Source organism: Anomalospiza imberbis, chromosome 1, assembly GCF_031753505.1.
Source record: "Anomalospiza imberbis isolate Cuckoo-Finch-1a 21T00152 chromosome 1, ASM3175350v1, whole genome shotgun sequence".
Classification (NCBI taxonomy): domain Eukaryota; kingdom Metazoa; phylum Chordata; class Aves; order Passeriformes; family Viduidae; genus Anomalospiza; species Anomalospiza imberbis.
The window spans coordinates 44083364-44107342 of record NC_089681.1 but is presented as its reverse complement, the minus strand read 5'-3'; the positions used below and the strand labels follow the sequence as shown (position 1 = coordinate 44107342).

At 41.7% G+C, this 23979-nt stretch overlaps 1 protein-coding gene across 2 annotated transcripts; it reads left to right on the top strand.

The window, feature by feature from the left end:
* The first annotated feature begins 67 nt into the window (after positions 1 to 67).
* Positions 68 to 22194, top strand: DSG2 (desmoglein 2). 2 transcript variants are annotated; one of them, XM_068189977.1, is made up of 15 exons: positions 68 to 241; positions 4905 to 4940; positions 5819 to 5953; positions 6865 to 7023; positions 7292 to 7436; positions 8553 to 8713; positions 9547 to 9681; positions 9822 to 10007; positions 10949 to 11208; positions 12063 to 12205; positions 12834 to 13061; positions 14496 to 14726; positions 15732 to 15878; positions 17018 to 17352; positions 19360 to 22194. In XM_068189977.1, the coding sequence occupies exons 1-15, from the start codon at positions 197 to 199 to the stop codon at positions 20383 to 20385; spliced, it is 3372 nt and encodes a 1123-aa protein (XP_068046078.1). In that variant the 5' UTR covers positions 68 to 196; the 3' UTR covers positions 20386 to 22194. The 2 variants fall into 2 exon arrangements, with proteins under 2 accessions (XP_068046078.1, XP_068046069.1); XM_068189968.1 differs by having other exon boundaries at positions 71 to 241; positions 15732 to 15874; positions 17014 to 17352.
* Positions 22195 to 23979: the final 1785 nt, after the last annotated feature.

Genomic DNA, 23979 nt, shown 5'->3' with positions numbered 1-23979 from the left:
GCGGGGCGCGGACGGGACTCGCCGCCGCGGCCCGGGCGGGGCTCGGGGCCGGGTGGCTCTTGCCCCCTCCCGGCACGGATCCCGCCCGGCACACTCCACCCACCCGCGGTTACTTGTGCCCCCCTCCACGGGCTGCCGGCATTCCCGTGTTGGGCGGCCGGAGGAGCTGAGCCTGTCCCGGCGCGGCACGGCGGTCATGTCGCGGGGCCCCGTGGCGGCGGTGCGGCTGCTGGCGCTGCTGGTGAGTGCGGGGCGCTGCTTTGCCGCAGGGGTCTCTCGGTACCGGGGCGCTGCTTTGCCGCGGGGGTCTCTCGGTACCGGGGCGCTGCTTTGCCGCGGGGGTCTCTCGGTACCGGGGCGCTGCTTTGCCGCGGGACGGAGCCGCGGTGGTACCGCCGCGGGGTCCCGAGTGCTGCTGGTGGAGAGAGGTGTTCCCATCAGGACTTGGCAGCCCTCCCAACGCCTGCTGTGTGTGTCTGAGAACAGGTTTTCTCTCTTTCTTTGAGAATGAGATAAAAGCCATCGCCTGAAAGCAGGTGGAGGTAGGAAATCCCAACAGGAACGGTATCTGGGATGGGTGGGGTTGCAGAGGCGCCGGGAGGAACAGGAAGGCAGTGAGGAGTTCACTTTGTTGCCGTCTTCATGTTCAACGTGCTCTCTATGCTAGTAAATTGCATTTTCCTTCTGTGGGAACAGTGCTGCAGTGCCAGGAGAGGAGATGAATCAATAAGTTTGGAAGTCTTTATCACCTTAGAAAAATTACACCAAATTCTTAACAACCCAGGACTCCTTAGGCTTTCTCCTGCCCTTCCCTCACTACTTTTCAGCCATCAGCCTTTAGATCTTCCATCCTATGAAATACTACCTCAGGCTAAAAGCAATGACTGTCTCATAACAAACTAAGAACTAAATGCTTGGTTTGTTGGATCTGGGCTGATGCTTTCTAATTCTTTCTAGCTGGTTTACAGGAAACTCTTCTTTGTATCTGCGGCATTTTCTTTTACTTTTCACCTTTCCAGGCTGGCAGAACGCCTGCGGAAGTTGGGCTGCCGCCATTCAGACTAAGGTGAGGGTGGAGGCCATGCGCTGGGCTGTGCCGGGAGCTGCCTGGCAGCTGTTGCATGGACAGAATGGCTTGTTGCATGGACAGAATGGAAGGCACTGGGGGTCGGGTTCTTGTTCTCTGAGCTCAGGAACCTGCAAAATCAGATTTGTTATCTGGAGACCTGCTGCCTGGTAACTTTTATGCAGACATATGGTTGTGCATAAGTTGGCAAGCAACAGTTAAACCTGTTTTTACAGTAAGCTGGTAGTTGGGGTTTGGTTGGAAAATGTTTTATCCTCGTTTTGTCCAAATTAACGATGGAAAACATGGAGCACCACTTGTGCAAAAGTTTTGACATATTATTTCTCTAATACCTGAAGCCACACCATGGTCCATTTTGGTGGGCTTGCACTGGCTCAGGATGCTGTTAGTTTTGCCTGAAGAACATTATTTGTCTCCATCCTCATCATCCTCTGTTTCAGCTAAGGCTGGGTCAGGATATGATGTACTGAGAGTCAACTCAGTTTGGTTTAAAAGACTCATTGTTAGAATATTAGAGTGAATAAAGCTGCTTTAGTTGGCTGATGGCAGAAGAGAGAGATGCACTGCTGGGTTTTGAAATTTCGGGGTTTTTTTTCCCTAATCTGGGCATTCATGTAGCAAAAAGTCAAGTTGCTTATTTGAGAGTATTGGATTAGGGTCATTTATTTCTTAGGAATCTTAAGAAACTACTGAAAAACAAAATTAGTCTAAAAGTAGTGTCTTTGCAAAGCGTCTTCTACCTTAGAAGCATCAGGAATGGTAGGTTCTTCCTCTCCCGTTTTTCCTGGAAGTATCTCTCAGTGCTCCCTAGGCTGCATCCCTGTATCACCATCCCTGGGTACCTCACAGAGGTCATGGCAAATCTCCTCAGGCCCCTGCCTCCAGCCCTTTTCCAGGAACGTTTGTGTTGAATGATGGTATACCCTAAGGGTTGGGCTTGACTTGGAGTGTGTCCAGGGCACACACCCAGAGCCATGGGCCTGCCAGGCGGGCACAGATATCGAGGATTATTAGACTGGGAGGTTTCTCAATCATTTCTAAAGGGGGTGGACATCATGTATCCAAGAGAAGAAGTCTTAGAATACTTCCTGCATTTGAGTGAAAGAATAGTTGACAGAGATATATGAATCTTACTATGGGAGTAGCAAAATTAATCTTTTCTCTGAATGGCTTCCTCAGGTTGTACTTTCTTGAGGTTTGGGATGGGTATAGTGAAATTCAGGCCTGAATATATATTAGATCACTACTGTAATGTCAGAGTCAATAGCAGTTAATTTTCAGAAGTCATAGAAACAAATTTAATAAAAACCATCACAAAGTGATGCCTGGTTTTACGAAGAGCAGAGGTGAGCTAATTCAAAGCAATCTAGCTTCTGTTGCTAGTAACATGTTGAAACTGTAGGACTGTCTAGGAGCCCCCTTAGGTTAGTGAGGTTGAGGGACCTCCATCCCTCATGTTTAAGAACAGGATAAACAGTTGTCAGGAACCATTTGGCTGTAGTTTGTTTTCCCCATGGCTAGGAGATGTACTAGTAGATGACCTTGGAGGGTCTCCCCTGCTTACTTTTCTGAGGTCTTCACATGTTGTCTTCAACACCAAACTGACTCACAGGAGGTGCAAGCTTCAAATCTCCTAACACAGCACACAGAAAAGACCTCATTTCTAGGCATTACTGTTTCCTGGTGTAGTAAATACATACACGTAACTTCTTGGTTACTCAGTCTTTATAGTTTTACAGCTTAAATCTGAGCTTTGTGTTGAAAATCTGTCCTTTAGTCACTTCCTGACTATAGATGGGCAGGGATTTGGGCAAGAGCAGCCTTGCAGTCACTATACATGGCAGTCATTCCCTGCTTTCCCACACCCTCTTGCCTATTCCTGCTGCTTTCCTGTAGTGTTTCATTCCAATTTCATTACTTCAAGCCTCAGACTTTTTTTTTTTTTTGTAACCATCCCATTTTCTTCTGACAATATGTTCTCAGCTCTGGTCAACAGGTGTCATCAGTAGATGTCTCGTTTTTTTGAGACAAGGCCGTGATCCACAGCAAATGACAGAGCTTTCCTACTCTGAGCCATTTAACGCAAGGCAGTTGAAAGATACTAAAAAGAAAAAAAATATGGGGGTAGGAGGGGGAAAATTCACATGTTCGACAGGCAGTAAATTCTGACATTTCACTTGTCCTTGAAGGAAATGTCACTAAAAAGTGTTTTTCCCCCAGTTTAAAAGTTTTGGAACTTTAAATTTTTTTCAATAAAAAGGCTGGATCCCTTTATATATTTTTTTTCCCCTTGTATTTATGCATCTTGTGAATAAAATCATCATTCTTAAAAATTTTTCTAGATATCTTCCAAGTCCCTTATGAGGCTACTTGTGGACTTCAGATTGAATAGTACAAGAGCAAAAGTATTTTTTACTGTCTTAGCATTAACCTAGAATGTTTTGAGGGACATTTTCTACTATGCAAACAAATTGATTTTTACTTTTACTTATCGTAATGAAAGATTTTCTTTTTATAAAGACTAGTGGATTTTTTACACATTTTTGACACACATCTCAATGGAAGATCTGCTTATTCTTGGTTTTCAGACACTTTTGTTTATACTGGGTTCTCAAGTTTCCAATACAAGGAAACTTCTCAGCGCATGCCTCTTGTCTCCATTCAGTTTTGAGACAGAAACAGTTTTCCCTCCAGTTTACCAGTTAGAACAACCAAGGATGTTTCTGATGATATCTTGACAATTATTCACCTTCCAGAAGAGTTGCAGTTTCTGTGTAAAACCTGAACTATAAAGCAAAATTCTCCTGACACACTTGCAGGTATAATCTCATTGGTCATGAAAATAAATTTTGAAAAGCCATACTATTAGTAAAATCAAAAAAGATTAAGAACATCCATGAAAACAGCTTGATTTGAGATCCTGTACCATTCCTGATGCATATCCATTAGGAAACTTACTGCTTGATAATTTCTGTCTTCAAAATCTATACATTGGGAAAAATAACATTTGAAAAACAGTTTTGTTGAACAAGTTGAAACAGAAATCTGCTGTATTGCTCAACACAGTCTGCTGGATTGTGTGGGTACAAGATAACATCTTTTTTTTAAAAAAAGAAAAAGCTGTCATCAATTCAGTAATCAAAGCTGAGTCAGAGGGAGAAATAGGGAGAGCCCAGTGAACAGATAGAAACCAGACACTGACTTATTTGAGTAAGAAACCACCTTTTCTGAGCCTGCTTTGCCTTAGGCAGTAGTATACCTAAGAAAATAATCACCTAAGTTGCAAAATATAATTAGTAATAGTTTTCAGAAATTACAGTATTTGCTACCTGTACAAAGTTCAAAATCTGATTTGTAAGTTTCCCATGTTATAATAGCCGACTTTTAATTGTTGCTGCTTTTTGCAGTTTGTGGGGTGTTGTTACTTGCAGAGCTATGGTGCCTGAAAAGCAGACATAAACATGGGGTCTCTGATAAGTTGGCTTCTTCCAACCAGGATTCGTCACCTAACTGAGTTATTCAAAGCCATGCATAGCTGTCCTGGCCTATCCTGGTGTGTGAAGAGGTGGGCAGCCACAAATCCAAGGCTTGCCCAGAAAAGGGAGCTTCTCCAAAGTGCTGCATGTTTTTAATGTCAGTGGTTATGGGTGAATTTTTCAGAAGCTGTTAAGGGTAAATAATAAATATTAATTTATACATGTAAGAAGCCTTCTTCCTTATGGCTTTGCTGCTCTTACGAAACAGGTCACAAAAGTTATGTTTTAGTGCTGCTGAAGAGACATAGAATTAATAATGACTGTCATCGTTTCCATTGCAGATCTGTTTGAACTATGGACATGGGCTCTACTTGAAGGTAGGGTATAATGGAAAGCTTTTTATTTATGCCTGTAGAAGTGTTCTCTGAGCAACATGTCAAAGCCATGCCTTATTTCAGTTGATAAATGTCTTGAATTCTACCATTTTCTGAAATGTGAAAGCTGCATAATGAATAGAGAAATGAAAGCTGAAAAGTAAGTGAATAGATTCCTACATCCATCACCTAGAGTGGCAATGAACTTTAAGAAACTTCCCCTAACACAGTAAAAATGTAGATTGCTTTTTTGACCTCAGTAGATGAAAAACCGCTGTTTTACTGAATATGTTAAACTGGGAGTCAACAGAGACAGTAGAAAATAAAGTGGACAGAAGGATGAGGGGTCTCATGCAGAGTGAGAATGAGATGTCGTTAAACAGGGATGGCAGAGACATTGGATGGATTGAATAGAGGCCTGCTCTTGCATGTATTCTGTTTCAGAGAGAAGGTTAAATATGCAAGGCAGTATTGGTGGGAAGATAAACACGGTGGTAAAGCAGAAATGGTGGTTCAAAGCAGCCTTAGTGCCAAACTTCTTCCCACATCTGATGACAAGCATTTAAATCTTCCAGAGCAGGTGTATTTTCACCAACCGCTGGTCATGGAAACTTGCTCATATTTTTAAAGCCTGTCTTGCCTAATTCTGTCTTGGTGAAAAGACCAGTGCAGTTTTCCTCTTCAACCAGCTTGAGGACTGTGTATCTCTTAGATTCTGACTCAGATTCTGTGACTCAGAAGGCTGATGCTGCTCCATGATTTTGAAGTTACTAGCTATTGAAAGAGCAAAACTTGCTCAGAAGTCTTGGCTACAGCAGCAATAAAGCATTTATCTGAAATGAGTAAATGCAGTGCTGACATTCCATCTTGTCTTTTCACAGGTTTATAATCGAAATGACAGGAGTGGCCTGCTGTCTCATCCCAGCAGCCTAGTCAGACAGAAGCGAGAATGGACGGTACCTCCAGCTTTCATACGGGAGGAGGAAGACAATTCCTATAAGAATCCAATTGCTAGAGTAAGCCCAGAAAGCAGTTAAATATACAGTACACATAAAAATAGAGATGAAAATGCAAAATAAGAGTATGGCTTCCCTAAACACATGCACGAGTATTTCTTTAATTTTAAAATTAAAGAAATACTCATTTCCTTTACTTTTAAAGCCTGGTTTGGCACAGTCTCTCATCTTCTCATAGCCCCATTTTTCATTAAGCTTTGGGAATGCAATGTCTTTGAGTTTTTTCACCCCACTACCCTCTTGAGGCTGAACTTGGCAAGTGGGTCCAAAATGTGCTGGTGCTGATTGGCCAGAAGGATGTACATAGAACATGATTATTTATGCCTAGTCTTTTAGGAAACAGCTAAAAATAACCCAGGTGTTATCCTGTGTGAAAGAGTGATATGCATCTGGTTCAGCACCAGTGTTCAAACCTAAATTCACCACTTCTGCCACTTCAGCATATGAAGTGACTGCAGGTGATGGCAAGCTGTTGCCCTCTGCTTGGGATGCCCCTTGATGGGGATACTGGTACAATGCACACTTTTCCAGATGGTTTGAATATCTGCTGACAGCAGAGAAAGGGTGTAATCTCTAGTCTCTGCAGCCTCTTACATGTGTTCATCTCCAGGTCTGACCTTTTTCCTCCACCCTATCCCTTCTCCAGTCCTGGTATATTTGCTAGCTGAGGTCTGACCTCCCAGGTCAACTCCCTGCTCCAGATGTTTCTCATCTCCCTGCACCAGATTCTCAAATAGAATATGCAGCCCTTCCTGCATTCATCTCTACATCTCCACAGTCAGAGGAGTGCAGGGAAATGTGCTAATTTTTTTTTGTTTGTTTGTTCACTGCAAGATAGAAAAATATTTTCTTGCACTTTAAAATGTGGTTTTATTTACTGAGTGCTATTTAATATGTTATATTCCTACTAGATACATTCAGATCTTGAAGATACAGGAATAGTAGTAACTTACACTATATCTGGTCAAGGAGTAACAGAACCCCCATATGGATTATTTGTTATCAATGGAAAGACTGGTGACCTGAACATAACAGGAAGGGTGGACAGAGAAAAGACTCCAATTCTTCTTGTAAGTTGAAAATTAATTTTTTTCTTTATAGATCCCCTCCTGTCAATTTTTTAATTTATTTTTTTTAAATGTGTCTGCTTGAAATAATATATAGAATGCATTTCTGGATATTTGTGTATACTTGCTTGTATTTATAGGCATATATAATAAGCTTTTATAATATTTAGACTTTGTTGTATATAATGGGTGTATTTCTGTTTTGCATATGTGTTTGTTTATATGACAGTCACTCATTGGATTTGTTTATTGTTTCTGTCTATATTATCAGGTCCGAGGCCACGCACTAGATAAAAATGGGGCAAAACTGGAAGAGCCAATAGACCTCCCAATTAAAGTTGTGGACATAAATGACAATTTTCCAGTGTTTTCACATGAAGTTTTTGTTGGTTCAGTTGAAGAATTAAGTGAAACAGGTAACTTTATTTTAATTTTTTTTTTCTTTTAGTTTTTCCCAGGATATGCACAGGGACAAGTGAATATGCACTTTGGAGCAGTGTATCTGCAGTTAGCAAGGGCACGTTCTCTTGCTGACATGAGCCAGGTGTGAATGACGTATCCATGTGTGAATGACGTATCCATGTGTGAATGAAGGTTTTTATTCAAGGCTAAGCTGTGTTCTGTGATTAAGGGAGGGCATCCCCCTAGGGGCAAGAGAGAACAGTATTTCCTCTTGTGGCACCTTTGGTTTGCTGTCAGAGCCATCATAAATCCAGGAATCAGAGTTCATTTGCAGGAATTGCACAGGAAATGCAATCTGCCTTCTGGCCTGGTAGTCACAGCCTATTTGGGAGGGACTTCACTCTGCCATCCTCATCCAAAGCCCTGCTTCATTTGTGGGCTGGAGAGGTAGTTTGCTTGTAAGCACATATGGCTGTGCCATAACCATTGAAGATCAGGTTAATGGCTATTTACCTATTGACATCAGTAAACATAAGAGCAACAGATTATTTTCAAGAAGATTAGAAAAGCTGGAATAAAACTACCTAATAAATACCTGGCAGTGTGTCTGTTTCAATGCCTCTATAATGTGAAGAAACAAATTATAAGGGGATTGCACCATGGGTACCACCACGTATATTGAATGAAGTTGTTGGAGGGCATCAATGCAGATCAGTGATTTTAATAATGTTCAGGTAAAGGAATAATTAGTGCTGTCTTTTGGAATAATGTGTGAGGGAAATGTAGCTCATTGTTCAAAAGCTTGTACTTTCTGCTCTGTATGGTATCTACATTTTTCTGTCAGAATTACTGAGAGAATTTAACCTGTTGTTTAATTTGTGCATTGAATTTTATGAGTTACAGATGTGTAAATGCAATCTTTTTGTTGGCTAGAAAATATACTTTTAACATGTACCTATTGGGTTTAAGAACACTTTATCAACTTCATGCCTTAAATAAATAAAGTCAAGAGCACCAGAAAATTGTACAGTGCATCTAACAAAATGCTCTTATCTTTGACATTACAGTAAAGATATATACCAGGTGCATGGTGGTGTAAATAAGTGCCCTATTTTGTTTGTATTTTCCAGGTACAATTGTAATGAGGATAAATGCAACAGATGCAGATGAACCAAATAATCTAAATTCCAAAATTGCTTTCAGGATTGTTTCCCAAAGCCCTAGCACTCCATTCATCATGGATAAGAATACTGGCGACGTTCGAGTAGCAAAAATAAACCTTGACAGAGAGGTAAAAAAACCCCTACCGTTTTGATGTTTGTTAGTAGTGGTTTTCTGGTGCTCATTGTGTCACCCTCAGCCCTGCCAGCAGGGTGAAGAGCTGGCCCTCTTACCTTTCTTAACTTCCCTTGTGATTAAAGCATTGTCTGTGTGATGCATGCTTTTCAGGGATTGAAGGAGGAGGCAATGGGATAAAAGCTGTATCCTCCCCATCACCTCCCTAGCACAGCACCAGCCCGATGGTTGTTGCTTTCTGTCCCTCCTGTGCAGTCAGGGCAGCACTTACTCAAAACAAGGCGTCATTTCTTTCTCCTGGGGAGTGTATAGCAAAGATAACCTCAGTCACCACCTGCTAAGTTACTGGCTGCATCTGGATTTTTGTAGCCTGCCATGCAAATCACAGTTCAAAGAGTTAGGACAGGTGCTACTGTGAAACTGCATTGGAAGTCACATATTACCAGGGACATGACCTGTGCTTGCAGAGTTTTCCCTGGCCAGCAGATGGTGATGGGAATGCTGGCTCTGTGGCTTAGGGATGTGGCTCTGCCTGTGTCCTGACATGTAAGTGTCACTGGTCCTGTCCCTGTTCATGGTCACTGGAATTTTTTACTTTGCTATGTAAGTACAGTTTGACTCTGTGGGGAAGATGTGAAAGTCCTGTACCCTTTTCAAAGCCTCAGTTCTACTCCAGCAGAATCTGTCAAGGCACTTGTGTGTGAGATTTGCTTTTAGCTAGAGAGGAGTTATAATTGACCATAAGAGACATTACCAAAATGTAATAGAGTCATATAGCAAAGGAAGAATTTTTAGCCTAGATTAAACACTTTTTTCTTACCATGACAGACACAAAGTAGCTACTCTTTGGTGGTAGAAGCAAAGGACCGTGGTGGTGAAAAAGATGGGAATGCTGCAACATGTTCTTTAGAAATCAAGATTCTGGATGTCAATGACAATCTGCCTGTTGTTGAAAGTCGTACAGTAAGTACAATTATCACAATTTTTAGCATGTTCCTACACCTGCCAGTACCCCATAATAAGACATTGTGCAAAATTCCTTGCACTGATGAAATGAGGTAAACCATGACATCTTTTTAAAGAGTGGATTTTTTTAATTGCAGTTTGAAGGAAGCATTGAAGAAAACAGAGCAAATGTGGAAATTATGCGAATAAAAGTATTTGACAAAGATGAAGAGTTTTCTGATAATTGGCTGGCAAACTTTACATTTGTTTCTGGCAATGAAGGTGGTTTTTTCAAAATTGTAACAGATACCCAAACAAATGAAGGAATTTTGATGGTTGTGAAGGTAAGTATAGATTTTAGAGAGTCTACTTTAAATATTAGAATAATTTATCCATCTAAGCTGACAAATTGTGTTTATTCAATCAATATGTAAAATGTGTGGATACTCCTCCTTTGCCATATTTTTAATGCATTCAGTAATTCCATGCAAAATAATAACTTTGTCAAGTTTTTCCGTTTGCATTCTGTGTGATCTCAAATATAACTAGTAAGGCAGAAGACCCTAGACTTCCCTTGCCCTTTGGGTAACAGTACTAAAATGCTGTAAACTTTCACGTTTCTTCTGTCCTTGGTTTTCAGTATAAATTTCTTTATTTCTCCTGGCCACTGCTAATGTTGCAGGCAACACCTGTTCCATGGTCCACGAGCTACAGACAATTTTATGAATTTCCACAAGTTAAGATGATGATGAAAATATTTTCTATTAATGGAAATGTCTGTTTTATAATTTTCACTTTTCTTTAGTCCACAAATACTGAAAAGGCATAGTGCCCTAAGCAGCTTTTTTTTTCCTGCTCAGATTTCCTTATCTGAAAACTGCTAATTATTTTAAAAAATGAGCATTATTAAGTGAATTATTAGGTTTAAAAAAAAAACAAATGCAAACACATAAATCTGGGGGAGCCAGTTAATTGAGGACTGATTCACTGAAAGCACAGGCAGGATATATGGGTAGGACTCCATTCACATACATTGAGTAAGTTTAATTAAATAATATGAAGCCATACCTATGGTGTCATCCATTAAAAATGAGCAAGAGTAACAGGTTAAGAAATATTCTTGCACTGTAACATACTTACTGCTAAATATTACTTAAATATTTATATCCCTATTACTCAAATAAGTATGCTATAGTGTTATTTAAGTATTAAATATATGTGTGTTGGCTAGATATTGGATTCTGACCAATTCTGAATTTTTTTATTATTTTCTTTATTGCTCTAGGAGCTGGATTATGAAAAAATGCAAAGCCTAAATTTAGGCATTGTTGTTACAAATAAAGCAGAGTTCCACAAGTCGATTAAACACAGTTACAAAGCAGAAACAATTCCAATCAAAATTAAGGTGATCAATGTGAAGGAAGGCCCTGTGTTCCCTGGTGGCACAAAAATTATTGAAGCAAGTGAGAAACTGCAGATAAAACAGGTTATTGGACAGTATCAAGCCTATGATGAAGACACTGGAAAAATAGCAGAGCACATTACGTAAGAATTTTTTCTGACCATCATAACTGAGTATATCAGAAGTCATATCTTATTGTCAAAATTTGCATGTTAAACTGAAATAATTTCAAAGGCAATAATTTTCTGCTAAGGATAGTTCACATCTTAAACATCATAATGATCTTCAATGTTCTATTATGCAGAAAACTGGTGATATGAAAATCCTCCTCCTTTTGTTGTATATGGTGAGACATGAGTGTTCGGTTTGAAGTTGTTTGTGTTTGCATGGTGTGTTTGTCATACCTGTCTACTTTTGTGATTAGATTTACCAATCTGATTCCATTATCTGCAGTAAAATCAGGAAGGAATATGCAGAAACATTTATCAGTCAGACAGGGTGTAACACAGATACCGCATGTGTGCGCTTGGGTTTTGAATCACAGCCTTTTAGCTAGAATGTTATTTAACCACTACCATGGCCTTTACAAATGGTGCACAGCAGAGTTGCAGCTCCAGGGATGGACCTCTTTCCTCCATGCCTGCAATACAGTTTTTCATGGGTGTCTAATGCACAACTTTTGCAGAGAGCACAGATGGGGGGGGAAGAAGACAGTGTCCAGCAGTGCAGCTCTGTCTCCTGTTCCAGTCTCACTCCCTGATTGTACTTTCTGTACTGCACCCATACCTAAATCTTTGATTTAGAGAGAAGAGCAGCTCTCAACATTCAGGGTAGGTTTACAGTTGTAACCAATTACGGCTGCAGGAGCATCAGGCCTCAGACTTGAAGATTTGATCTCAGTTTTAAATTATGAGTAAACGTACTGTGAAGCTGCTTTTTCTACTGATGGTTGCTATCCTCATTATAATTGTGTCCATCTTTGTGTTCTTTTCATCAGATACATGAAAGGAAAAGATGCAGCAAACTGGGTTACTGTAGACTCAGTCACAGGTGAAATCCGACTTGCTAAAAATCTTGATTACGAATCACCTCATGTAGTAAATGGTACCTACACTATCACCATGTTGGGTGTAACTACTGGTAAGTTGAGAGGGTTTTGTTTTCACACAGATAGGTTTGTTTGCCTGTCTACAAGGTTAGCTGGTTTAATCTACCCATCTCTAAAGTTAGGTAGCAAGTGCAGTCTCGGTATTCAAAGGAGAGACACAGGCAACTCATTTTTTGGAATGGGCTCCCAAAGTATCTGTTTCTCCCCTTTGACTAGATGGAGGTGAACTTTTTATAAAAGTTTTCAAAGATAGGTGTAATAGGAAACTCTATTGGCAAGGTGGGAATTGCCACTATCTCAATACATCTGTCATCAGACTTCATAGTCTTAAGTTTTCTCGACTTCAAAGCAAGAAAGACTCTCTGAACTTCTTTTGTATCTAAGGAGAATTCTTCATTTATAATCTATATGTTATTGTGTAACCATACAGGATTTTTTTTCATGTTAAAGTAATAAAACAGCTTGCCTTCAGAAGAACTTTGTCAATATATTTATTAACATTGGGAATGAAGCACTGCTGTCATAAGCTCCAGGGAGATCTCTTTTAATTTACTTCAGCAATGTTGGAGTTTTGGAAGATATTAAGGTTTGTTGGTTTTTTATTTTAAGATAATTTTTTGTGCATAAATCAATTTAATTTTTCATATTTTAAATTCTTAGATTCCCCAAGGAAAACAATCACTGGCACAGTTGTCATTCAAGTTAAAGATGAGAATGATAACTGCCCAGTTATTGTGAACCCTGTGCGGACTGTGTGTTCAGATGCAAAATTAGTTGATGTTACAGCTCATGATTTGGATGGTTACCCAAACAGTTATCCCTTCAGCTTTACTGTCATTGATGAGCCAGAAGGGACAGCAGCGAAATGGATAATTGCATCTGGAAATGGTAAGGAATTTTTTTTTTTATTACTTTCAGTTCTTTGAAGTCCTAAAGTTGTAGTTTATTAATTCCAGTCAAACTGACAGTTTGGCTGAGTGAGACCAATACAGCAACCTTATAAATGGAGTCAGGCATTAAGACCATAATTTGCATTCTGCTCCCTTTTCTCTAAAGGTTATAAAAGTCCAGACATGTCCTCTGGCCTCTGGGGTCTGTTGCCTTCCTTCAGTTTGACCATCTTTGCTTGGCATGATACCCCATGTGTGGTGACCAGGGTTTCATGAATAGCTAGGAACAAGCTATCCCCATCTTCTTATGGACAATATGCAGTGATGCATTATCTGGGCATAGATGACAAGCTGTCCACAAACAGTGTGTCCTTGTGGCCAAAAGATCCATGGTGTCCTGGGGTGCATTAGGAAGAGCATTGCCAGCAGGTCAAGGGAGGTGATCCTGTCTCTCTCCTGTGCCTTGGTGAGGCACATCTGGAGTGCTGTGTCCAGTTCTGTGCTGTGTCCAGTTCTGCCTCCTTGGTACAAGAGACATGGAATTCCTGGAGCATCGAGCGGAGGGCAACAAAGATAATTAAGGGACTGGAGCATCTCTTTTATGAGGTCAGGCTGGGGGAGCTGGGCCTGTTCAGCCTTGAGATGACTGGGAGGAGACCTTATCGACGTCTGTAAGTATCTGATGAAGGGAGAGTGTCAAGAGGATAGAGCCAGGCCCTTCTTGGTGATGCCAAGCAATGGGACAAGAGGCAATGGGCAGAAATCCTCACTGTGTCCAATGAAACGTTCAGGAAGTTTCCACCTGAATATAAAGAGGAACTTCTTTGCTGTGCAGTGACCGAGCACTGGAACAGATTGCTCAAAGAGGGTGTGGAGTCTCCCTTACTGGAGATACTCAAGAACTGTCTGGATGCAATCCTGTGCCATGTGCTTTAGGATGACTCTGCTTGATGCCCCACTGCGATCCCTCCCAACCTTAATCAGTCTGTGATCTTCTGCCTAGTTAGTCCTTGACATGACATAGCCACAGGAGCAGGTGTTTTGTTGGCTCCTGATCTCTGTCTGTGGCCTACAACAGATTAATCTCCTCAAGACTGAGGCTGTTTCTCTGTGAGTTCAACCTTTATCTATCCAGATGACATGGTTGATGCTATACAGGTTGTCTTCCATGCTGTCTCTGGTCATGTGAAATGTCACAATTATCTGAGGCTGCAAGTGAGCATGGCTGCTCACTTACCAGCATGAATTACTTGATAAAAATAAAAGCATATATACTTTAGCAGCAGCTAATTAAACTTAATTCTTTTGCATTGGCTAGGCTTAACTGGAGGGGATTTATTGGAAGACTGTAACAGTTGTATTTTAGTTAGTTTACAGGAGTCAATTTTCTTTCTTTTTTTTTTTCTTTAACCTCCCTCCACTTCTGCCTTAGACACCAGCATACAGCTGGTACCACAAAACCTGAAGCCGGGCAGAACTGAAGTTCCCATACTAATAAAGGATTTCCAAGGGGTCAGCTGTGCTCTGCCACAGTCTCTGCAGCTGACTGTTTGTGAGTGTGCAGATGATGGCGTGTGCCAGGAGAGGTTTGTTGGCACGAAGTCAGTGGGTCTGGGACCAGCAGCGGTTGCACTAATCATCTTGGCATTTTTACTTTTGCTACGTAAGTAATTGTTTCATATTATCTCAGAAGCACTGTAAATGTGGTCTGCAAAGCATCAGGAAAGAAACAGTCCAGCTCCCAGTTTTATCATCTTGATACATTCTGTGTAAACTCCTCGCCTTGTGGAGGTCATGGCAGATCCCCAGCTAATTTTGGTAATATCAGCATTTCACCCTCAAAGGATTTCAAGCTGTGCATTTTAAAATTAATATCAACAACTTTTAATATTTGTTTATGGTGCAGTAAATAGCAAGTGGGGAAGCAGTGAGGAATGCTTTTGGTATTCTGAGATGTCCCCAGGTGAGCCCTAGCTCTTCCTACTCAAACCACAGCACATTCTCCACTGTCTTTTCTATCACTGCAGATTCACTGCCTTGCTCAGAGCAGCATGTGACATTGTCCTTTGGTGAGATAAAATAAAAGAAAAATAAGACTATTTGTAATTCTGCTGTGGCCAGGTGTAGCAGTGCTGCATTTAAACTCCCAATAGTTTATTGCTTGTGCTGGCAGCAATCTAATTGTGATAAAACAAAGTTCATGCCACAGGAATAATATTCTCTGCTTCTGAAACTGGGTTATTTTGAGTCCCCCAGGCAACACTCTAGGCATGTCAAAAGAGTGGTGAGGTGGAATTTACATGACACCATGTTGTTTTCTAATAGTAAAAGAAGAGGAGGAGTTAGAAATGCTGAAGTTGCACAGTGGTAGCCAGGACTTGGAATTGGTGTTTGAGATCTTTGATAGAAGTGTAGCTACATACACGTGTGGCCATCTACAGGATTCAGACCCTGATGTGTTAGTTGTCTGTTTGCTCTCTTGGAAACTGGCCTCGTCATGCTTCTAGGAAATGCCTTGAATATTTGGGAACCTGTCTTCAATGCTTGCCAGCCCTCATACTGGTCACTAGCTCATTAAAAATACTTTTGGGTATGGGATGGCCAAACTTACAGTATGCTAAGGTCCTAATAACCACACAGGTAATGGCAACCTTCTGTTTCCCTGTAGTTGTTCCACTGTTACTGCTGTTGTGTCCGGGTGGTTTGGGAGCAAAGGGATTTGGTGGAGCAAAGACGTTTGCTGACATACCAGACCACAGTGAAGCGATGTTGCGTCAGTGGAACAGTGAAGGAGCAGCTCCTGAGGAGAAGGCATGTATCCCTAATAGCCCTTCTCTTTGATTTCTGTCCCAGTGTTCAGTTTGGCACCTGGGGCCTCTTCCACACTACAGGTGCATATTTCAAAGCTCTACAACAGATTTTAACAGCATATGAACATTAATTAAAATTAGCCCTGTGAGGCTCAGCAAAGGATGTGTGGGAGATGACTTCCACCAGCAGCTGAAGAAAAAGCAACCATAGCACTTAAATCCCAAAATATAGGGAAAGCAATCAAGCAAATGTTGATCATATCTGAGCAGAAGATAGGACTGTGGGAAAAGCATTAAACCAATAGAGAGTGAAACATTTGCATTTGCAAGCCTGGAATGTTCAGCACCCCTTTGGGAGCATGATAAAACTGCAAAATAATGGGTTATAATGCTGAGCTTCCCTTCACTGATTTAAAGTTTCAGAATGTTTTAAATTACTTCTCTGTGTATTTTCTTTTTTTTTAAACAGAGGAAATTCCCTAGTAAAAAAGGAAAAAGGCAGAAAAAGTGCAGATCTGCAGAGGGAACAGTAAATACCAAGAGAAATTTGCTCTTTGTTGCTATGCTGCAAAACAAGGTTTACAAAAAAAGGGCATGACACTGACATGCTTTTGCACAACAACAGAAACAGAAGGTAAAAGACTTTGATTTAGGGCCAGTGTTCACACCAAATTCTTGTTAAAAGGTAATGAACAAGCCAAACTGCTAGGGAAAAAAAAGGGCCAGGCAGTACCACAAAGGTGGAAGGCAGTGCATACTTCCCCACTTAGTGTCTGAGGAAAAATGGCCAGAGTTTTTCTTGGAACAGCTGAGCTCCCTAGAGTTTTGCAAGCCTATTTTTGCTGGGTTTTTTTGTTTTGGTTTTTTTTTTTTTTTTTCATTTTCAATCCTCTGAGTTTCAAGAAAACAATGATCTATAGAAACATTTCCATGAATCTTCTTGGCAATACACCTGGGGAAACTGCACCCTGTTTTAGGAGGCCTTTTACTCTTTGCAGCAACATGTATAAGTGCAAATTCAAACAAGTCGTAAGACAGCACCCTCCCTGTTCCCACCCAGCCCCACTGCTGGTTTGGTGAGTTCCATGTGCTAGACAGCAAAGCTTTCATGTCACATCTTAATTTGTCTTATTTATGTAGCCAGTGCTAAGCTTCATTCCACCCACTGCACTTGGGAACTTGAAAGAAGGAACAACAGCAGCGGCAGCAGGAGCAGCAGCAGGAATGAGCGGAGAAGAAGCTCTAATAGGAGCAGGCAGCTCTGCCTCTCACGTAGGAGAGCATCACAACACTATTACCAGGGAAAGGTGGGAAGAGCAAAGGCGTCTTCTTTCTGCTGCCGACTATGGAGCCATGGCAGCTGGAGCAGCTGAAGGAATGGCAGGTGTAGACAGCAAGACAGTCGTGTCTGGAGGAGGAGCTGCTGTGGGAGCAGCTGGAGCCATGAATGAAGAATTCTTAAGAGACTACTTCAATGATGTAAGCATATGACCCAAAAATAACAGTATTTTGATGTTTACACTTAGCATTGTGAAATATCATTCATGTGATGACAGACAGAGGTGAGTAGATATAAACAGTCTTGACTTTGTGCACATGGAGTTGGGGGCATTAAGGATTTTTGGATTAGCTACACATCTGGGACTTGGAGCGTGACAATGCTCAGTCTTCTAGCACTGAATGCTTGCAAGGTGTCATACAAATAGACCTTTCTCTCAAGGGAGGTATTTGTGGATGGGATCCAGAATATTCAGTAATAGCATAGGAGCGCCTTGCCCGGGAAAAAGCCCTGAGAAAGACTGTGTGATCTAAATCTCGGGGACTTAAGAACATGAAACTGATCTCTAGGGAGGCACCTGTGACTCATCATGAGTCACAGCTTCAAACTTTACCACGGAGCAGGTTTTTGAAAGATAAGCCGAAGATGTCATACACCAGTGGGTGGGGCTGTATTCTCAAAGTAGCTGATGCAGTAAGTGGTGCTGACTTGTCTGTTTGCCCAGCAACCTGGGTAAAGGGCCATTCATCAAAAGTGTCTGAGGGTATATGTTGCAATCCCCTTTCTTTTTTTTTTCCTGACCTAACCATTGGCCAGTAGGTTGTTCCTACTTGTTGAAGCTACTTCTCTTCATGTTACGCACATCATTAGTCCTTTGGCTGGTGAGGTCCTTGTAGTGAAAGTTTGACTTCCATGCACCATCACCTGTACAAACAAAACGTCTTCACACCCTACAACTGGCAGCTGATGTGGTTTTGCAGGGGAGTAGCTGTGCAGATTTGAGTCACCACCTCAGGCCAGGGAAGGATTTGAGCTTGAGGTACTTGTATGTCTCACAGTGCTCTAGCTACTGGGTGAACAGATGCAATAGTAGTAATCTCATTTTCTTCCACTCTTTGTGACATAACTTTAAGCATAACTGCCTGATGAAGTCTGCAGGAGGGAAGTCATACTCAGTATCCATACAACTTCTGGGGGCTAAAATATCTCAGATTAGGGGTGAGGAAACAGACAAGTAACCAAATAGTTTCAGCTGCTGATTTTTGTGGCAGAATCTTCGGTTGTGTGCCTACTTCAGGATCAAACGCAGATAAACATGCAGAGTCAAATGGGGTCTGGATATATAGCACATTACATAGATGCCCGAGCTAATTTGCAGTCCAGAACTTCAAATGTGGTAGAAAGGTGGTTCTGAGAACAAGCCAGGAGCCATATTAGATAAAGCTGGTTCAGCAGGCCCACAAGATTTGGCTGTCCTTACTTTTGGAACTGGATCTGATGCAAACACATATTCAGATATTTGTGCCAGCACCGCAGCAGCTCCATGGCAGACACTGCTTTCAGATTGAGCTGACCCCATAAGCACTGTAGCCAAAACTCATGAGCCCTCCTTGTTGCCAGATGGCCTGCATGGAGCCTAAGAATTTACATGATGGACTATGCATCCATATTTTACCAATCTATTTAACTTTGTGATTTGTTTCCTGTTTGGCATCTTGGATGTGATCCTGTAGTCTGCGCTAGTGAAAAGGGCCATGGTAGGTGATAACATGTCAGCATGTACTCAGTAAATGTTTGTTAAATGTTAGGATACTCTCACAAATGGTCTTGTGTTCTCCCATAAAAACCTAGTTAGAGGTGAAGTGCATTCACTGAACTAAAACTAAAGCAATGTCTTCATGACTATGGAGCAGTATCACAAATGACGCATTTACTGGAAGGAACAGCAGTAGGTGGTGAAGGTATCCAAGGTTTTAAATATAATCTAAGATTTTTCTTCTCATCAAGTGTACTGTCAAGTTCAGACTAATTTCACAAAAGAAACAAAAAACACGTTAGGTACAGCCCTCACTTGGTTGACAGTTTCTGTGGGATCAGTTAAATTTTTTATTTCAACCTTTTTGTCCAAGCATTTCTAATTTTTCAAAGTTACTAAGTCTAGAGCTGGCATTAATGAACTTCTTCTTGCTTTTGTTTTCTGTCTGCAGAAAGCTGTCTCTTTTGCGGATGAAGATGAGGAGCAAGCTGCAAAAGACTGTCTCCTGGTTTATTCCCAGGGAGAATCAGGCTCTCCTCACGGCTCTGTTGGCTGCTGCAGCTTTATTGAGGGGGATTTTGATGACCATTTTCTTGATGATTTAGGAGACAAGTTTAAGACTCTAGCAGAAATATGTATAGGTAGACAGATCAATATGAAAGATGGTGGCTACAAGAATGAATCAGGTTTTGGTCTTAGTGAAGGAAAGTCCCAGTTCTTACATCAGCAAAATGCTTCCACCTCTGAACAAGCCTTTGCCTCAAGCAGTGGTTTCCAGTCCATCCCACCCATGCACGCAGGCAGTGGCACAGGAGAAAGCACCCTGTCCAAGGAGGTGGTCACAGAAACAAGCTTCTCATCGCCCCATTCTGGGCAGCACAATGCCCGGCACCTCCACACAGGCCACACGGAGAGCAACGTCACAATGACGGAAACATCCTATTCTGTGGGGGCTCCTGCCCGTTCGGCCCCTGTCTTTTTAGACCCTCAGTTTAAGGAGAATGTAGTGGTGACAGAGAGAGTGCTGGCACCTGCATCAAGCATTCAGGGGATGGTGAAAATCCCTGATTTGCCACACGGAAGTAACATGGTGGTTACAGAAAGGATGGTGAAGTCAGTGGGTGCAGGGTCAGGAACCCTGGCAGTTCAGGATCTTCCTGACTCGCAGTATGTCGTGGTGAGGGAGCGAGAGAGGGTGCTTGTGCCTGCTGCAGAGCAGGGCTCGCTCAGCTTCCCCGCTTCGACAGAGGAACGCAGCACAGTGCTGAATGAAAGGGTGGTGACAGCCTCGGGGCTGCAGAACAGAGCTGCACAGGCAACGGGTGCCAGCTCAGGAAGGCAAGAGCAAGCTCTGATCACAGACTCCCCACTTAACTTGATGGGCTCTGACTTACAAGGGCCACCTCCTGCCAGTGCCACACTGAGCAAGTCTTCAAGGGTCACCAAATACAGCACAGTGCAGTACACTCACTCATAGCCTGGCTCCATGCAGAGGGTGGCAATGTCCAGCACCCTTCTGTCTGCATGCATCCTGCCTCCGGCTTTTCCATGAGATCCAAATTTGCTAGAGCTTACAGAATGGCATGTACTCATTTGCACTAGTTTGTATAAATACGGATTATATGACCGCAAAGCAAGTAAGGAAATCTGGTGTTATGTTACATTGGCAGGGATGCCTTTGAAATGGAAAGATATGGGAAATACTTTTTTTTCCTGGTTTGCTATTTTTTAAATTGCTTTTTATTATACAGATAGTGTAAGAACACCACATAACCAGAGCTGCATAATTATGGGAAAACAGGAAAAAAGTGTCCAATCTAGTGATGGATAGTAGCCTGCAAAGCACAAGTAAAGTTTTTGAACTATTGCTATTGAGTGTATCTGAAGTCCTCCTGTGAGGGCAATCAGTTTCTCATTGTGTTTTTGCTGTTGTGTTGTTGGCCCTGGTATCTCTTCCTGAACCTTGCTAAGAAATTTTCCTGAGAAGCCCAGGCCACCAAAGCTAGTATGCCTTCAGAGCAGTGGTGTGTTGATCTCCTGAAGGGATGTCACAATTTCAGGTTATCAGAATTTGTAACTTAAGCAATCAATACTTGCATGTTACCACAGCAGTCAAACAAGCAAGTAGCAAACAAGCTGAGAACTGCAATTTTTCATTACCTCAGTCTAAAAGTTCTATTACTTGGTGTGGGTCTACACTGACATGGACAAGTAAGCATTTGCATCGTGCACATTTTTCACGTTATTTAACTTATGAGAAACAGCCAAGGCTTACCTTAGCCTTAGAGCCAGAGATTCAGTCAGTGGCTTTGTCAGCAAAGTTTATGGCCCTTGGATATCTGTAGGATCTGATTTGCAGGTGCACTTCAGTATTTGGAATTGGTTCTGTGAACGCACAGACATAGAAGGCAGCCTTGTGTGTGTGAGGTTCCACTAGTTTCAGTACTAGAGCTCAAGTGGCTGATATAGTGCTGTGTAATGACAGCTTCCCTTGGCTGTGACAAGATAACAGGAAGCTCCCTTTAGCTCTGCAATATTTGAGTTAACTTTGCTTTCCTTGAAGTTTATGTGGTAAAAGCAAGAGACAGTACCGCACTGTTTGGCAGTATGTATATATATATATATGCACATGTAAATATTTGTATGCCATTTGGAACATTCTGAAGTTAATTTTATAAAAGAAAAAATGTCCTACACTCCTTTTGTTTTCTCAGAGTATTTTAGATGAGGCATAAGTAGCATGTTTATCTCATACCAGTGAAATCAGCAAGTTGGTCACAAGGTACTGTAAAGCCTGTAGACCTGCAGAACTTTCAGTTGTCTCCATCTCCTGGAGTTTTCCTGCAGCTGCAGGGTTATGCTTTCCACTGATGTGTTCTGCCTTTGACTAGAAATGCTCTCAGTGTGTTTAGTTTTACTAATAGTAAAAGTTGCTTCAAAAATATAAATACATAAAGTAGGAACCATAACTGTGGTCAACTGTGACAGCTGGGCCATTACGTTAAGTGGAGTAGTATTTCCAAACATATCAGACTCCCTGCTTGCTTGGACCTATTGGCTATTTATCTCTTACACTACATTTTTAAAATACATGTATTTATTTCTCAGCAAGCCTGCAGTTCCAAGTGATCACCACTTTTCTGACTTTATTCTGATAGAATATCTTTGTGGGTTTATGCAATCTTAAAATAAAGAACTCTACTGTATTTTTAAATTTTTCATTCAAACAGCTACCCTAGTGAAAACACTGGCTTTCCTACTGCAAGTAAAGAGTTTAAAGATAGAATGAGGACTGAGATTTCCCAAACAGCCTCAAGGAATATCTGAAAGATGCAGATGTAAAAAAGTTGGTGTCCTGCTGTAACTTAAAAGATTCTGATAAAAATGTGAATTCTGCCTTGTGATTAAGTGCACTAAATTCTGTACTAACTTGATGCAAGAGAGCAGCATCCCCACTGTAGATTTACTGGGCTTTGACATAGACCCTTCAAATCAGTTTATGCTTCCAGACAACATGGCATAAAACAGTCTTGGTTTTATAACATATTAAAACATGCAGTTGTTAACATCCCGAAGAAGAGGTAAGAGTGTAATGTTTGCATATAAACAGCTTTCACAGATCTGCTTTTACAGTCTATTTCAATAGATTCGTTAAGAGCGAGTCTCCATTATTTGACTTAGACTTGTACCAAGGCTGCAGCTGCTATCAGCACAGCATATCAGCATGTGTTAGTGCTGGCAGAACATCCATCAGATTAAGTCACTCACTTCTAATGGAGCTATGTTTTGTAAACTATAGTAACTGGTGGGAGGAATGCACAGACCCAAATTAATGAAAGTTCCTGGTTAGCATCTGACTACTAGATAACCCCGAGAGGGGGACTAGCCCCAGACACTTATCTTTGTGAGAGATGCCTTGTTGTGACTTCAAAAGGAAAGCTAAGTCTGTAATTTTCTTATCTAACAATAACAGAGCACAGTTATGCTGAAATGCCAGCACGACAGGGATTAGATCCATGCTGCTCTTCTGTGATTTATGTTAGCTGTGAATCCTTAGTAAATATGTTTGACTCTGTGAGTATGAGCCAGCCTGCCACAAGAAGGATGCAGCCTGTGTCCTGCATACCCACAAGGAGGTATTTCTGTGTCATCCCTCAGTGTCTAGTTGGAGCTAGGTTAGACTTCACAAGACAGTACAATATTTTCCAGGCTCCATTCTTTCCTGGGAATTTTACCATAGTCCACCATCAAGGGTTTAAAGCTTGTCAGGGTTATCAGCAGTAAATCAGCTTTTAAAAAGTTAAGTAAATCAGCTGCTATCCCTAGGAGAGTGATGTGTTTATGGCCTTGAGGCATCTCAAAAATGCATCACTCCTTCAGTGTGCACTGCAGTGGTGGAGCTGTTGGTGCTCGCTGTCTCCTCTGCTGGCCTCTTCTCCTTCCTGGTGGCCTTTGAGCTTCCAGGGAGCTCAGAGTGCATTGACAGCCATCTGTCCTTCCTATCTTATATGCAGGAAGGTTGGCCTCTGCTTGCTGCTAGTGCAGGCCTTCAAAGCACATAGAGTTTGCACGGTTTCAAGGTAGCTTTTCAAGGCCCATGTGCACAGAGAAGCAAGGCATTGGGGGTTACTGAACCCACAGAAATTACTCCCAGACGTGGGAAAAGCTGAGGACCCTGTTAAGAAAAGCTTCCACAGGCATCTTTGGGTGGCTGCTGCTACAAAGATGGGATACTGGATGACAAGGATTTTTGGCATGATCCAGGAGGGACTTGGTGTCAAGTTGTAACAGGACAGCACTCACCTGAGGCAAAATGATGGATTAAGATGACTGGATGAGGAGAAATTGTGTTCTGCTTTCCCTGCACAGGCAGCAATCACGGAATAAAAAAAAATAATAATAATAATAATGTGGGGCAGGGCCCTGATTGCCCAATAAGCCATGGCTAGTGCCCCAACCCTCTGGTGTGACTAGTGAGAGTCACTGCCAGGAAACAACTGCACAAATGTAGCCACTGTGACTCCTGAACCACACAAAGTGGTTGCAGTCACCAGCTCCCAGTTTCTCCTTG

Bases quoted from the DNA above. Each gene is read 5' to 3' on its own strand.
- DSG2 (XM_068189977.1), top strand. From the start codon at position 197: ATGTCGCGGGGCCCCGTGGCGGCGGTGCGGCTGCTGGCGCTGCTG. The intron at 14,727-15,731 runs GTAAGTAATTGT...GTTTCCCTGTAG, and splicing joins GGCATTTTTACTTTTGCTAC to TTGTTCCACTGTTACTGCTG. The intron at 15,879-17,017 runs GTATCCCTAATA...TTATGTAGCCAG, and splicing joins AGCTCCTGAGGAGAAGGCAT to TGCTAAGCTTCATTCCACCC.